The 15,794-nt window shown below is 38.7% G+C and overlaps 2 protein-coding genes across 9 annotated transcripts; one reads left to right on the top strand and one right to left on the bottom strand.

The window, feature by feature from the left end:
- Positions 1-575: 575 nt before the first annotated feature.
- On the bottom strand, positions 576-15,629 carry Brf (Brf RNA polymerase III subunit). Of its 3 annotated transcripts, none has more exons than XM_089591755.1 (14): positions 15,441-15,629; positions 14,811-15,021; positions 14,649-14,733; positions 14,434-14,570; positions 14,256-14,360; positions 3,063-3,212; positions 2,887-2,980; positions 2,627-2,759; positions 2,464-2,557; positions 2,146-2,378; positions 1,812-2,049; positions 1,552-1,741; positions 1,272-1,468; positions 576-1,203 (listed from the first exon to the last, which is right to left on the bottom strand). In XM_089591755.1, the coding sequence occupies exons 2-14, from the start codon at positions 15,019-15,021 to the stop codon at positions 1,088-1,090; spliced, it is 1,983 nt and encodes a 660-aa protein (XP_089447881.1). In that variant the 5' UTR covers positions 15,441-15,629; the 3' UTR covers positions 576-1,087. The 3 variants fall into 3 exon arrangements, with proteins under 3 accessions (XP_089447881.1, XP_014218499.2, XP_089447883.1); XM_014363013.2 differs by having other exon boundaries at positions 15,467-15,629; XM_089591757.1 differs by having other exon boundaries at positions 1,272-1,462; positions 15,467-15,629.
- lute (BTB/POZ domain containing protein 3 lute) lies at positions 5,521-12,956 on the top strand. 6 transcript variants are annotated; one of them, XM_014363023.2, is made up of 7 exons: positions 5,521-5,821; positions 8,734-9,012; positions 9,096-9,243; positions 9,328-9,544; positions 11,157-11,343; positions 11,431-11,609; positions 11,699-12,956. In XM_014363023.2, the coding sequence occupies exons 1-7, from the start codon at positions 5,725-5,727 to the stop codon at positions 12,161-12,163; spliced, it is 1,572 nt and encodes a 523-aa protein (XP_014218509.1). In that variant the 5' UTR covers positions 5,521-5,724; the 3' UTR covers positions 12,164-12,956. The 6 variants fall into 6 exon arrangements, with proteins under 6 accessions (XP_014218509.1, XP_023245351.2, XP_023245350.2 ...); XM_014363022.2 differs by lacking the exon at positions 5,521-5,821 and adding an exon at positions 7,361-7,598; XM_023389583.2 differs by having other exon boundaries at positions 11,157-11,609.
- Positions 15,630-15,794: the final 165 nt, after the last annotated feature.

Here is a 15,794-nt window from a genome sequence, read left to right as displayed (position 1 = left end):
ACTCTCATGGGCTCAAGTAGTTACGCGGTACGCGTTGCGCTCTCCATGTGCCTGCGGCCTAAGAAGAGCATATATAAGTAGAGTCCCAAAGTCTTTGTCCAGCTCGTATTTTCCACCTTGGACAAATTTTCCCTGATCAAATCTAGGTCGTTACGTTGTGGAGATTGTTTGTACTAATTTTGTGAACCGCTGACTGCACTTCAATATCATACAATATTATTAAGTACGTCATTTGTTCCACACATCGTTTAAGGAACATAATTTATTGTGCGAGTAAGGAGAATAAACTCTTTTGCATCCATAAAATTACTATTTTGGACAAGTTTCTTGTAATTGTTCTTGATTCTTTAAAAAAATGCTAACATCTGTAATTTGGAATCTTCTATAGCATTAAAAAAAAATTCAATGAGTACCCTACAGCAAGCCATCACGTAAAAAACCGAGTACTTATAATTTTCAGTTTTTTTAAATAGTAAACTTTTGTTGAAAGAAAATTTAGTATCTTTTTGATAAAAAAAAAAAAAAAAAAAAAAAAAAATGAGACCTCAGTGGAAGAATTACATAAAAATAAAGTCATATTAAAGTGTTTATTCACTTTATCATGGTATAAAAAAACTAAACAAAGACATAAATGGTTTTTATCAAACTACAACAGTACATTTTCAAACTTGGTTCCTTTTTGTACATACTTGAACAAGGAAATTAACTAACTTAAAATACGTCAATAAATATTAAGCTAAAGCGTAATGCAGATTTTTATAAGAAAAATATCCTAACAACTTTTGCAATAAATTAAAAAGCTTAAAAATACATTTTTCAAACTAAATTCAAATATACAACTTATATAGTACATTTAGTTACATAGAATCTCATTTTTAATCGCAAACTAAACGATTATCGTGAGTAAAAAAAATACTTGGAAGGCGTATGATACTATAAAAAAAAATCCACGCTCATGAGTCATCAGTCTTATATTGTTTCAGTGTTGACTGCATCACTGAATTCTTGTAATTTGTTCAGCATCAACGTGGTTTCAGCTTCATTGCTTTTGTAAATAAAACACTCATCAGCAAATACAACAAATGTATTAATACTCCTCCTCGTCGTAGTCGTCATACTCATCCTCATCATGTCCGAGCAATTTACTAACAGACATTTCTTCTTGTTCCGGCTCTTCATCATCAAAGTAATCGTCGGCATCGTCTGCAATTAAAGTAAAACATATAATTTCTATGCATAATATAACACTGAGTGAATGAAAAAATACTCACCAACTTCATTACTCTCGTCAAATTCATTAGTATTTACAGGTACAGTTGGAGGTATAGGAACAGGCTCTTCGGCAGGCTCCACCACAGGCTCCTCATCCAAATGCGAAGCATCTCTCTTTCTGGATGTATTAATATTGACTGTTGGTTTTTTCCTAGCAAAATCAACTACTTTATGTGCTGGCTTTTTGGGGCTACTACTGCAAAATAATTTATTGTGCATAAAATGAAAATAAAAAATTTCAACGACAGCCCAGTTATGAATACAATGGGAAATACTTACAATGTGCTCACTGTTGAACGAGTATCTTTATCAACAGCTTTAGGTGATACAAATGCTATGTCATCAGGGATTTGAGGCTTTTCTTGAGCCTGAGTATTTGCGTTAAGACCAACATTCAAGCTTTTAAGTACCTCGTAATTAATTTTGGACGATATCCGTTTTTCCTTCAGCATCTTTTCAATCGCTTCATCTAGTATCGCGAGGATAAATATAAATTTATAATTCATTCATCGAATAACATTTGAAATAATCGAACTTACTTGCACTACTGGCTGGGGTTTGGTTTTTGTTCTTCTTGGACGATCTTCTTCTCTTTTTCTCTGGCTTTCCCTCTTCTTTCTCCTTTAACCGTTTCTCTTCCTTTTTTTTCTGTTCTTCCAAATATTTTTCGTTTACCTTGTTCCACAAGTTTGTTTTAGTTTGCGTTTCTTTTTCGGTCATGATGTAACCATCCAACTCATCGTCGTCCAAATCAGTGATATCGACTTCTCCGGTAAGCTGAAAATCAACCACATGATAAATATCCACCAACTTACTTATTTCGAGCAAAAAAAAAAAAAAAAGACTTGCACAACGAAAAGTACAAAATCTCACATTTTCGAACGATAACGTGGACAACTCTTTGGTTGTGTTCTTATTGTGCAAAGATTCCGATAAGCCCATTGACGCGATGTCAGGTCCGAGTCCAGTTGCGAGAAAACTTTCCTTCCGTTGGCCGTTCACAATCTCAAGAGTGTCGGAATCTTTTCTAACGCATTCATCGATGACACTTATATTGGACTCCCTGATGAACCTTTCTGCGTCGGATTCCTCAAGCGTCGTTGAAGCTTTAAGCAATAAAAACACATTCAGTGATCGAGTAAAAAAAAAAAAGAAAAAAAAAATGTGATAAAAATACATTCGACAGATTACCGTGCCTCGCTTTTCCCTTGGACGATTTTTGTTCCTCCAATTGCCTATCTATTTCCGATTGCAGTTCCGTAAACTCGTTCGCCATATTTTCCAACTGTAATTACGAATTGTTTTTTTATTTCTTTTTTTTCTTTGAACAAAATGACAAAAGTACGAAAAATACCTTCTGCAACCGTTCCCTATCTTTTTTTCTCGCGGCTTTGAAAGCTGGAGGATCTTGTTCTTCTTCCAGATCGACGGTCATGAATTCGTCAAGGGTCAAAGCGCTCGACGGCGTGTCGCCAAATTCGATTAATCTACATTGGTAAATTATTTATTTTAATTATGGCTTACAAGGGGAGGAAATGTATTTATCTTTTTTTTTTCAATTTAGTTTGATTTTTTGAGAAAAAAAAAAAAAAATAACAACATTTGTAAGTATACCTCTTTCTTAAGGTTGATTCGTGGACTTTGACGATCTTTATGATGTCGTTGGGTGATCTGTTAAATTCGTGTAGCCTGGCGGCCATCAGAAGGGCTAAAAGTACAAGTTGAATTTTTTTTTTGTTCTTTGTGTTTCATGAAAAAAAAAAAAAAAAGGAAAAAAAAAATCCAAGTACCTGCACCACACAGACCAGAAGGTCTGCGGCCGCTGTGGATGCTATCTCTTTTCATTCTCTGCACGATGCGCAACGCAGTCATGTAAACCTCGTGTGTTTTTTCCCCAAACTCGAGTTTGTTCGCAAACCGTAGGATGTACAAACATGGGTCTGCAAATAAATATACACGAGCATCTATACATTGAAAATTGTCTGGTGGGAAGATTTTTTGAAAAATCTATCGACGAGACGTCGTCCAGTAAAAAAAAAAAAAAATCAAATACAAATAACACAATGAAAAGTGCTGTTGCAAAAGCAATGAGAGAAAGTTCAATGCTGCACCTGTAATGAAATTTACAAAAAATGTCCAGCACCGTGGCTTTTTGCGGCACAGGTACAGTTAGTATTTTGTAACGTGCACGAAATTTGCAAAGTCTACTCTCTGTGGGCAAGCAGCGTGTACGTGTTATTTTGGCAATATATATACAATGCAACCTATATCCCCTATAAGTGGCTTCCCATACTGCGCTTCGCCGACGTCTCCTATAATCGACCGTCGCTGACTTGCTGGTGGGATATAAATACCACGGGTCGTGCAGGTGGTGTCTATGAATTTTAGAGAGTTAAAGCCCCCGTTTGCGCCCGAGACATGCAAAAAAGGGAGAAAGAAGAAAAAGAAAAAAAAAAAAAAAAAACAATACGCGTAGGTATATATTATACACAAGGCGATGGGGAAAAGGGAGTGGTTGCACGTACATATACATGTAGAAGGTTCGAGGGATGGGGCTATTGTTGCCGGCTCGTCTCTTTTTCTTGTTCTCCCTAATATATATATATATTATGCACGTATGCACGTATACCTTATACACAAGTATTGGCTATGTATACGATATAAATATAAATAACATGTATCAGGGATCGCAGGGCACGGTGAAATTGAAATTCAAGCTATGGGTATGTAACGAGAGGAAAAAATTGAATGTCATCTGCAGAAATTACGGTAGTGAATTGGAAATGCTCTACGTCTTTATTTTATAGGTACATGTACACCTATGCATCGTACAAACAAAAGTTATTATAATGCAGTTGCTTCGTTGTGAATCTAATAGTGGCTTTGGGTGAAGGTAAATTAATTATCGCTCAATTATTGTGTGTTTGACATTTGTAACTTTTGAGTTGCGACGGTAAGTAGTATTTTTATTCGACCAATTAAATTTATGATTGAATCCGCACAAACGGTGGCGTCGCGAGTAATGTTTTTTATAGATGAAAAAACAAGCGATTAAAAATATTTTTTCCTAAATTATTTCGGAGCCTTCAAAACCTATCTCATTGGAAAAACTTGGAAGCACGTATAGCTGATGGCTGTTGCGACAGTCCGTACACGCTTGTGACAGTTGCCACTGTAGAAAGAGACGATAAAGATAAGGTGTGTCGATAAGCAAAGCAGACGAACAAAAGTATCTAGATTTCACATACCTGTGGTAGTAATGTACGTATGAACAAAAGATATGTTCTGGAAAAAATTATGTTTTCAGATTTACCGCGGGAAATTTGAGCTTTTATTTTCACCAAGTAGGTATATTTTGCAATAAGAATACTTTGATTAGCAAACTGTTGGAAAACTGTTTTTCTCTGAGCATCATGATTTGGTCACGGTGAAGTAGAACAAACCACAAGTCGCGGATAAACTGTTTTTATAAAAGAAAGCATTTCAAGCGAATCGCCGGTGCTCGGGAATTTTCACATCTTGCACCTATACGAGATAAAAAAATAAAAAAATAAAAAAATAAAATTTATGACTGGCAAGAGCGACAAATCCAGGATGAAAGGTATGAATCACACAAATATAAAAATTCGTACACCCCAAGGTATGCGGCTTTTCATTCGTGCACCATATATATGAGAGTTTATATATAGTGTCTAAGTCATTCAAATTCGTGCTTCCGGTAAGTAAACTTTTTTTTTTTATTATTATTATTGATACATTTTTCATTGGTCACTAGGGCACTCCTCGCCCTGAGCAACTTGGAGCCGTTTTGTCGAAAAAAAAAAAAAAAACTCTTGTCAGCTATAGTTGAAATCGTTGCTGTCTAATAACGAGCCCTGTTTGAGAATAAAAAAAAATTTCGTGGTCGTCATTGATGTACTGCAAACTTAAATCAGGAGGTATACCTGCGCGCTAATAAAACCCAAGCCTATACTTAATTACAATATCAAAGTGCTGATGGGTGTGGGGTGCACCGAACAATGTGTTTTTTCAGCTCCGCGAGTAAGTATATAGGTATACCCAAGTATCATCGTAGCGGGCGTAGCACACACGAGAGAGGTACAAGTCGCGCGCGCGCAGGCCGTATCTGCGCGCCGGGTATAGGCGAAAGACAAGCGCGAGGGGTGAGGGAGGGAGGGGCAGGCAACGACGATACCAAAGGCTGGGTCTCGAGGCAACCCAGCATCATCGCAGACGAATAGTCGCTCCTGTCCTGTGTTGTCACCCAGCGTATTTTTCCCCTCACCGTCATCAGCGGCTTCATACGGAACAAGTACAGCCTACATTGGCGAGGAGGAAGGGGTTATTACGTTAGGACCGGGACAGGTGTCCGATAGCGATAGTAAGACGGACGAGGAGGAGGACCCGGAGCTGCAGCTACTGCTGACGGGCCGCTGCTGCGCGGCCGAGGCCATGGCGATGTCGAACCTCTACTCGAAGATCGCCACCAAGCCGGTCAAACGCTTCCAGGACAACATAGCCGTCACCCAGACTAATGCCTGGGTCAATGGTAAGCTACCGAGTCTTACTTTATATACACCTCGGTGGGTGGGCGGTGGTCGAGAGATGTATATTTTCTTTGTTTTCATTAATTTTTCAAAAAAGGCTTGATGGGAGCCAGTATTTTTCTTTATTTTTTTTTTCTCCATTCGGTGGATGGTCGCTGCAAGCTTCGATGTACAAGTAGGGGGCGAAAGGGTTCTTGCACTTTGGTCTATGCGGCGGCAGCGTCAGACGCCAGAGTTCGTTCACTTTGAGGCCAACGACGCCGCTGCCGCCGAGCGCGCAAGTAAATAAATCCGCGGTTTGGTGGTATCGTTCGCTCGGCGTCTAATGAACATAATTATATACGCACCTGTGCAGCGCACATAATTAACGATTATACGTTTACGTTCAGTTGTGCTTGTTGGGAGCTTTTTTTTTTTTTTCGTTATCGGTGGTACAGTATACGCGAGAAGTCGTCGAAATATACTTTGTCAAAAGTCATTGTACCTATACCACAACGGATCAATACATATACTTGCACCGATGTCACACGATTCGGAGTAAAATATATTCTCGCACTACGTTGCTTTTTTTTAATGTGCGCTCAATTAATCGATATGTATATATAGAGCTTTTATTGACGGTAATAGGCTCCAATTGACATTTCTGTCGCGCCCCCATTGGTAATAAAAGTAGAAGCAGAACAGCCGTATTGATTGATAAATTTATGTTTATTATCAAGGATGGCTATCCAACGTTGCTTATGGGAAGGACCATTAATATATGAGGTTTCTTTTTTTTCCTCGTTTTGTGCGTAATAACATAAGGATTTCAAAAAGCTACTGAATAAGTTACGTGACCAAGTACAGTATACTATTTCGTTTTTTCATTAAAAAAAAACACATTTCGGAGCAGACGACGCTTTCAAAGCGAGACAACAATAACAAGCAATGTCAACACACCATCAGTTTCGTGTGCCTACTTATAAACAAAAAGCGTATAATGTTAATATATATATAAATCACACTACACACCCCGAAAGGGTGGTTGCTAGGGCGCAAGCGTGCCTTGATGTGGGGAGCTTCCTCCTCTCTACACCTCCTCGATCAAAACACGAAATCCAAAACGGAGCACAGGCTTTCTTCAAGGGGCGCGCGCAGATATCAGGAACTCATGTGCTGGCGAAGCTAGCTCTAGTCTATAGCTCATCGTGCACGACATGTCTATATATATATAGACGTATGCCATGGATACAAAACGCCTACGCGCGACTCCACTATAGGCATATATATATATAAAGCACCGATGCAGCAAGAAAGTTGTCTCTCTTCTATCTGCATGTGTGTGTATATTATAAGGTGCAGCAGAAAATGCTTCGTGAGGATATTGTTCAACGAGTGCGACGATGATGGAGGATGTGACCATAATAACACGCACAAGAGCTATATCTATATATACACCGATTTTTTGGAGTCGATGAGCGAGAGAGGGAAAAGGTTCAACGAAAAGAGCAACAGTCAACGCAGAGAACAGATCCTACACGGATCGTAGAGTATAGGTGTCCTATACAGCGAGTGCCACAGTGTAGGATGCTGCGGTAACGGCATGCAGGACGTTGGAAGGAGAAAAAAGAAAAAGAAAAAAAATTAGAGCAAAAATATATCGATAAGCATTAAATATATATATTATATGGAGGATGTCGTCGACGGGCGAGCTGGATTCATCGGCGTCGTCGAGCTCGTCCTCGTCCCCGGCTACAAAGCGCACAGCTGGACCAGCAGCTGCCCTCAACGGCGACAACGGTATGCATGGACGTTCGAATTAACCTATATATTGGTTCCCCCACACACTAGGTGTACCCCACTTGTGTGACTATATCTTTCTCTCTGTGGATGGTGGAGGGTTACACGATGACCCAAGTGCGCGCGCGCTCGTCTTCCTCGCGTATATCATGAATTTGCGTACATGTATACACTATACCTGATTATTACTATTATTACCATTGTATATGTATACTGTATGCATCAAACGATTTGCGAGCCATTCTATAGGTAAACCTACAACTCTATGTGTATACAACATAACATATATGTATCCTCGATTTCTTTTTTCTTTGCAACGTTCAAGAGCTGAGGGATAAAGAGGAGGACAGAAGCTACGTACAGGGGGAGAGCCCGATAAAGGACCTCGTTTTCCAGCGTCGCACGCTGCTAACACGTCATAGTTGCTAGAGCACGGGCGACCTTTTTTTTTTTTTTGCACTCGCTCTCTCTCGCCTCGCCTATAATGCAGAGTCCAGTACTGTCGTTGCAGTCTGCGTGACATGGGCTCCGTTTCGCGATTCTCTCTGCTGCACTGCAGCACACTTAAGTATCGTGTATGAAATTTTCATCTACAATGTAATGTTCACCGCTGCTTAGTTAAGTACACCTACTTACTGGTGTGCTCCGATTTTATCTGTCTTGGGTTTTTTTTTTTTTTTTCCTTTCGTTTTCGAGTCGCGAGGCTTTTATCTTTTTGTTTTCGCATCCAAAGGATCATGTTGGTGTTGTCCACGAGGAGAAAGGAGAACATGACTGATTGTAGTATTATGTAATTCAAGAGGATGGGATCTTGTCAGCGAAACAGCGGAAAACGTACAGCGACACTTGGTTAATTAATTTTCATTTGAAGTATTAAAATGAGAATTTTTTTTTTTTTTTTTTCATACATTACATTGTTATGTACGTGCTGTCATTTAAATAAAGTCTTGTATTCGTCCGTGAGTGCATGCGCGCTTGAGGCTCAACAAGTTTACGTCGTTTTATTAAATTAAACGAAGATGAGATAATTGTTTTTGTTTTTAAAGTCATATAAACAGTCATCGCAGTGATATTAACGCGACCCAGTTACATTCCACATGTTAAAACGTATCTTTCGTGTTTCTTGTGTTTTCAGCTGAATCGCCAACTGTGTCAGGGTCACCACCGTCAGTCAGTCCGATCTCGTCGTCAATAGTCTTGCAGAGAGAAGGAGCGATTAACCAGCCACTGAGCACGCCCGCCTCGCCGCTCTCCACCATATCCCCAATCACCCAGACCTTCAACTTATTGACTTTGGAGGACTGCACCCAGGATCCCAATTGGCAGGCCACGAAGCCAACAATCAGGGAAAGAAATGCTGCGATGTTCAACAATCCACTCATGGCGGATGTTCAGTTTATCGTTGGGAGTCCAGGTATATTAAGTTATCCAATCGGAGTGTGTTGGGGAAGAGATGAACACGTTTCGGGCTTGAAGATTAAAAATGAAAATTTCTAGGTCACACGCAGACCATTCCAGCGCACAAGTACGTACTAGCCACTGGCAGTTCGGTTTTCTATGCCATGTTTTACGGAGGCTTGGCGGAAAATAAAAAAGAAATCGAGGTGCCCGACGTGGAGCCAGCCGCGTTTTTGGCTCTGTTGAGGTAAAACAAAAAGCGACCGTTTCGATTGAAAGAAAAAAAAAAAAAAAAAAATTAAAACGAAAAATTGTACGTACATTTTCACAGGTACATGTATTGCGACGACGTGAAGCTCGAGGCGGACACCGTGCTGGCTACCCTGTACGTCGCGAAGAAGTACATCGTGCCGCATTTAGCGCGCGCCTGCGTTACTTTTTTAGAAACGAGTCTGAACGCCAAGAACGCGTGTCTACTGCTGAGTCAGTCCCGGCTTTTCGAGGAGCCCGATCTCATGCAGCGCTGCTGGGAGGTGATTGACGCCCAAGTAAGTCCGACCCTAAAATCATCATCGTCAATTAGCGACGCCGCAACCGGGTGCAATAATACCGCGCGTCACGACGCTGTCTCCGTCGAGTCTCACTGTAGTATTTTGTATCGCGCTCCGAGCTGCTGGAACTCCGAAGAGGAGGAGGAGGAGGAGGACGACGAGGAGGAGGAGGACTCGTTGTCATCGTGCGAGAACAAACAGACCCTGCAAAGGTGGCAGGGCCGCCAGCAGATCGACAACGACGAGCTCCTCCGCAGGCAGGGCTCCTCGAGTGGTTGCGCCTTCGACGAGCGCCTGCAGCAACAGTCAACTCCTTGCAACAAACAATTCATGTTCGCCTCCTATCCTTTAAGCCTGTCGGAGAGCAACTGCTTTTTGTTCGACGTTAAGTTGATGGGTAGCGATAACAGAGCTCGAGAACGGTTTGCACTGAGCCGCGCGAGAAGCGAACCATACTCTCTCGACAGTAGACTCGATGTCGAGGTCATACAGAACATCACTTATAAGGATAGTTTCACGGAAGATTGCAAGGATTGCGAGAATAATTATGATCTCAGACTATTGTCCTCGTATTGTGACAATTGCGAGGAAACTGCCAATGGCCGCACACGTATTGGTGCTATTAACAGTATAGAAGTAGCAAGAATCACTGACTGATAGGTGACGTTTTGTCGATAGAGTTAGAGGCGTTACATTTAGACTTTAGAACAACGGAGATTGGAATCTTATTACTCTTACAAGCGAAATCGATTGCTTTCGAGCTACAATTTTTTTTTATTGTGGAAATTGAATTCTTCGATTTGTCAATTCGTTTTAGGATGGGTGTACATACGTTATACGTATCAACAAGTATATGCTTTCTTTCGTCTCGAGGACGCGCGTTTTTCGGATTTGCTGTCGAAGGAATTTTGTGTTAATTTTAAGCGATAAGCAAGACGTTAATTTTTTAAGTATTTTTTTACTTTGAAAACCGCTATCGTGTGAAATGAAAATTTTGTGAGTTGGGCTACGTTTTCAAGGGAAGTCTAAAAATAATGGGCGGATTCATCCGCCGATGTGTACTGTCTGTGTATATAAGATGTCATGTCGACAAAACAAGAGAATAATTTTAAAATATTTGTGATTTATATATATATTTTAAGGCTGTGTTTATTTTCCGAATTGCCGAAATTACAATTATATCGTAAAATGTTGCTGAAATGTTAAAAATCAAAATATTGAAGAAAAAAAAAAAAAAAAAAAAAAAAAAAAAAAATATAGTGACATTTTTTTCAACAAACAGTCTTTTATCATTTTTGAACCTAGGAAACTATCAACTATTCAACTCAATTTCTTATTTATCAACAAATAGCTTGATTTTTCTTTTTCAAAAATTATACTAGTAACTTTGAATTATGAACTTATTATTTTCCGAGTAACAAAAAGCGATAGAAATACTCCGCCATGATTTAGTTGGATCGAGAAAAAAAAAAAAAAAAAAAAAAAAATAGCTTGCTTTTTTTTTTATATGTAATCTTATAAGAAAAACTCACAAAGAGCAACAAATACGAAAAAAATACTATTATATGTGAATAAACCGATTAACGCAATGAAAAAAAATATTCCACAGGCAGAGATGGCTTTGCGATCGGAGGGCTTCGTCGAGATAGACATACACACGCTCGAATCGGTACTGTCACGGGAAACGCTCAACTGCAAGGAGATACACTTGTGGAACGCCGCCCTGAGATGGGCGCACGCCGAGTGTCTCAGGCAAGATCTCGAGCCGACACCGAACAACCAGCGACGATTATTGGGTAAGCATATATTCGACCGGATGTCCGAACAGCAAAACTATACCCAAAAAATAACTGTAAAGATTGTATCGTCGAATTTAATTGCAGGTTCTGCTTTGAATTTAATTAGACTGCCTGCTATGAACCTGGAAGAGTTCGCCAACAGCGTCGCGCAGACGGGTATTCTCACGCAGCAGGAGACCATCGATATTTTTCTCCACTTTATCGCCAGCACGAAGCCACAGCTCTGCTTCCCCATAAAGCCACGGCAGGGCTTGAAAACGCAGGTTTCTGCAACGATGAATAAACTCCCCCGGGATTAACGCGACGAAAAATGATAACTAAGCCAAGGAAATTTTGTTTTGCCGATTCGCAGGTGTGCCATAGATTTCAGTCCTGCGCGTACCGATCAAACCAATGGCGCTACAGGGGCCGCTGCGACTCGATCCAGTTCAGCGTGGACAAGCGGATCTTCGTCGTTGGGTTCGGGCTGTACGGAAGCTCGTCAGGCGCGTCCGAGTACAACGTGCGCATCGAGCTCAAGCGGCTGGGCCGCGTACTATCCGAGAACAACACCAAGTTCTTCTCCGATGGCTCGAGCAACACGTTCCACGTATACTTCGAGAACCCGATCCAGATCGAGCCAGAGAACTTCTACACGGCCAGCGCGATACTGGACGGCGGCGAGCTCAGCTATTTCGGCCAAGAGGGTATGAGCGAGGCCACCGTGGGCAGCGTCACCTTTCAGTTCCAGTGCAGCTCTGAGAGCACCAATGGCACCGGAGTGCAGGGTGGACAGATACCCGAGCTTATTTTTTACGGACCACCGTCGGACGAATGACGCAACTATACCACCGAAATCATGGTCTGAGATCGTCGTGCTTATCGACCCGACAACGTCGCGATCGATCAACAGCTGCAGACGCGTCAACGTTTAGATTATATATTTTTCCGCGTCGAAAGCGAGTGACTTTTCTAGCATCAATCCCAGCTGGAGGCACGTGTTTTGTCGACTATAGGGTGATATTTATTTGTGCTAGTACACACATAGCTATAGTTGTAGAAAAGTTGTTTAACGAAACGCGTTTTTTCAGCTGGGGTTTGTGATTATTTTTCAGAAAGAGAAAGAGCACGCAAAATTCCGAAACCACACTTATGTGGCACATATGTTGTAGCGAGCGCAGCGAGCCCTTTTTTTCCGATGAAATGGCAACGTTCATTAATAACGATTGTTACACGCACTACAATATAATTATAGCTGTTGTTTGAATTTTAATACTTCAAAAGTTTTCACTATGCATGACCCCATTACTATCGAGTGCTATGTATTGTTTCGCTTTATCTATTGTAACTATACAAGTTTTGCAAGCGTAATGTAGAAAGTGTTGTTTTTTTTCGTCAATGCGTACATACGTACGTGGCAATATTGATATTTATATAGGGACTCCAATCGTATAAACTCAAAGAGAAATGTCTTGCACGGATTATGTGGTCGTACCACAACAAAGATTGTAAATTAATGCAATATGGTGATTTTTATAAATAAAAAAAAGTGTTGTTGAACTGAGACATGAGTAATATTGCGTGACATGCAGTAGAGCAGCGGTATATCGAAAGCGCAGATGTAACTTCAATAAATTGCGAGAGCACACTTAATTCTACTACCTAATTTAAAAGTTGTGAAAATGTCTTTATGATGTACTGTGACTAAGTGTTACTAAGTTATTGCGGTATTTTTAATTTTTTTACGTTAGTATTTTGTATTAAAATTAAAAAAAAAAATAGTGTCACTGGCTTTACAATAAAATAAAAATGATTTACCCCATTTGAGGACTTTTAAATTTCTTTCACCAGATAACTTTTGTATTATTCTGTACTTAAGAAATGTTGAAAAAATTTCCATTTGCGTTTTTACAATTTGTTTTTTATATGTAGCCTAAGATAAGTGTTACAAAGTTTGTTAGATTAAGTTTTTAGTGATATGCAAGCTCGTTTGTTATAGAAAAAAGTTGTCATTGCAAATTTAAGTGACCATAACATTAAAAAAGAAAAATCTTTTGGTGCCAAAAACTAAAAACTTGTACGTTACGATTGAATGTACGACGATTTTGGTTTACGTTGTAATTCTTACTGGTTATATATTTTATACGTTTTTGTTAAAATACTGAAAAATCACGTCATAATCTGTTAATATTAGGCTCTCACATTGTAGATTTATAAATGATATAATATTGTATAAGTAACTTATTCTTTTAAAAACAACACACAATCCCTACTTTTTAAAAAAGTACCAAATATTTTCTACAAATGATAATTTCTTGTAAAAGTTGAAAATTTTCTAGTTCGGGTAGATATCAATTAGACAATTTCAAAGGTATGTACTATTATTTAAAAAGTGCTTTTAGATATATAAAAAGTTATCTGTAAGTGCTGAAAAATGTATGAGCAATTAAACTACTTGCTGATCAATCATATTTTGTTCTTTAACCTTTATATTGACTTGATTTTTTCCTAATGTTTTTTCAAAAAGGTTATCATTGATTTTATAAAATTTGTATCTGTATCTTTTCAGTGATTGGAAAATTGAATCTAGCCATGCTGAGTTCTAAAAAATAATACATGCAACGTGCGAGAAGCTTTCTATGATTTTATAACTGATGCATAATCGTTGCCAACGTTGCTAAATTATGCTTTGCACTCGTGTAATCAACTATCACTAGTTTCCGGCTACAGTCAATACTACTCGTGCATGAAACAGTCATTTCTGAGCTTATGGAAATATTTATAATATTGTTTACGAAATTCTGTAATTTCTCAAAAATATTTGTTTTAGTTTTTATCTTGTTTCGGCATACAATTATTTGCAACTAATATAACAATTTTAAAAAACGCAATTTGAAGTATGAAATATATTAAAAATTATTTAAACTTACCCATCGAAGGAATTTTGATGCACAATGCCTGAGTGAATTTTAAGTAAGTTCGTCCTAATTCATGTACACAAATTTGCAAAACATCGCTAATATCAATAAGCATGTCTGTAAGATATACAAAATTTAATTTCATCTAATTTCTAACTATGACGTTAAAGAAAAAGTAATATATGCTTACGTGTGGTACACTCAGTGCGGCATGTAATATAAACACATGCCGCATGATTGTGAGCTTGCTTTCGACCTCTAGTTAAATTTGCGGTAAGAGCCAATTTGTAAATGTTAACTGCAGTCTCGATGCAGTGGTTGTTTAATCTAAACAGAAAAATATATAATTTCTATCATATTATGTTTAGTTTAAAATTTTATTGCGACCAATACTAAGATACTTACTGCAACTGCCTGCATAAGTGTGCAATTCCTTTTCGAGCATTTGCAAGAGTGATTTCCCTTGATTCTCTAGAATTATTCATGTACCCTAAATGTAAAAATGTCATGATTAAGTAAGTGCACATGTAAAATACTGTATCTGGCAAAAATTCTTGATATTCTTACCTGGACCCAAACCAGATGCACCACCAGAGCTCTCATTTGAAACAAAATGACCAATCATCATCATGTTACCAGATGGACTCTCTTCAAACATTGTCTCATTGACAATGATTTGATCTTCCAGGACAAAACCACATTCTGTACAAACGACATCTCCACGGGCTGGATCTGTTTCGATGCTGGTAGAACCACATTTGCATTTGAGGTTCGACATCTATAGATAATACACAAATAAGTTTTCAATTTTTGTAAATATTTTAATTAGTGGGTAAAATCTATACACATAAAATAACACCTTTGCTACCCTTTGATACAAGTATTTTAATATGAACTGATTTTTATATTAATTAATATTAACTCTTTTATAGTAAAATATAAAAAATTAATTAAATAACGATATCCATTGAAATTAACACATTTTTAAAATCAAAACGTGTGCAAAATCCAGTATATGAAAAATTACATCATTTGACGATAAGTTTTGAAAAAAATGGTTTTAAATTTTCAATGGTCAAAATTTTATTTAAATTCTGATGAATCAAGAGACAAATTGTATGTAAAAAAAAAATTCAAAAATGCACTTGTTGAAAGGAGAACAGTTAACATGTACTTTTTTGTTTACGAGATTCTAACCTCGTGTGTGGTAAACTTTCACAAACCTTGATCGACTGATTAATTACTGTTTACGGGGTATGCTCTACGAATCGTAGACTATATGGTAACCGGACTTTCGTACAAAACTCAATCAAAACTTTAACTGTTTAAATATAGTCGCATTTCACTTAATGTACTCCCTGAGAGACGAGAAAAATATGCACTCTGCCAGAGATGAGCAGAGAGTTAGAGATTTTGCGTGAGACAACTTTTTTCCACTGATCGGGGCGACCCGCCGCGGCCAGCCGTCGAACCAAGGCGCACATTTTCCGAAAGTTCGAGTATAACAATCAAACAATCTCTCTAGTGATACATGTTTGACAACGCCGATTC

Source organism: Copidosoma floridanum, unplaced genomic scaffold (assembly GCF_036245765.1).
Source record: "Copidosoma floridanum isolate Cflo_tuat_1 unplaced genomic scaffold, Cflo_Japanese_pri ptg000013l, whole genome shotgun sequence".
Classification (NCBI taxonomy): domain Eukaryota; kingdom Metazoa; phylum Arthropoda; class Insecta; order Hymenoptera; family Encyrtidae; genus Copidosoma; species Copidosoma floridanum.
The sequence above is the reverse complement of the archived record's forward strand: the minus strand, read 5'-3'. Positions and strand labels throughout refer to the sequence as shown.

What these genes read in the sequence shown, in the direction of transcription:
- lute (XM_023389582.2), top strand. Translation starts at nt 7,493, where the DNA reads ATGTCGTCGACGGGCGAGCTGGATTCATCGGCGTCGTCGAGCTCGTCC. An exon ending in GTTTATCGTTGGGAGTCCAG is followed by an intron (nt 9,013 to 9,095) that starts GTATATTAAGTT and finishes GAAAATTTCTAG; the next exon opens with GTCACACGCAGACCATTCCA. An exon ending in GGCAGGGCTTGAAAACGCAG is followed by an intron (nt 11,610 to 11,698) that starts GTTTCTGCAACG and finishes GCCGATTCGCAG; the next exon opens with GTGTGCCATAGATTTCAGTC.
- Brf (XM_089591755.1), bottom strand. Translation starts at nt 15,021, where the DNA reads ATGTCGAACCTCAAATGCAAATGTGGTTCTACCAGCATCGAAACAGAT. An exon ending in CATCAAAATTCCTTCGATGG is followed by an intron (nt 3,213 to 14,255) that starts GTAAGTTTAAAT and finishes ATTTATTTGCAG; the next exon opens with ACCCATGTTTGTACATCCTA. An exon ending in GAATCAACCTTAAGAAAGAG is followed by an intron (nt 2,760 to 2,886) that starts GTATACTTACAA and finishes TTACCAATGTAG; the next exon opens with ATTAATCGAATTTGGCGACA.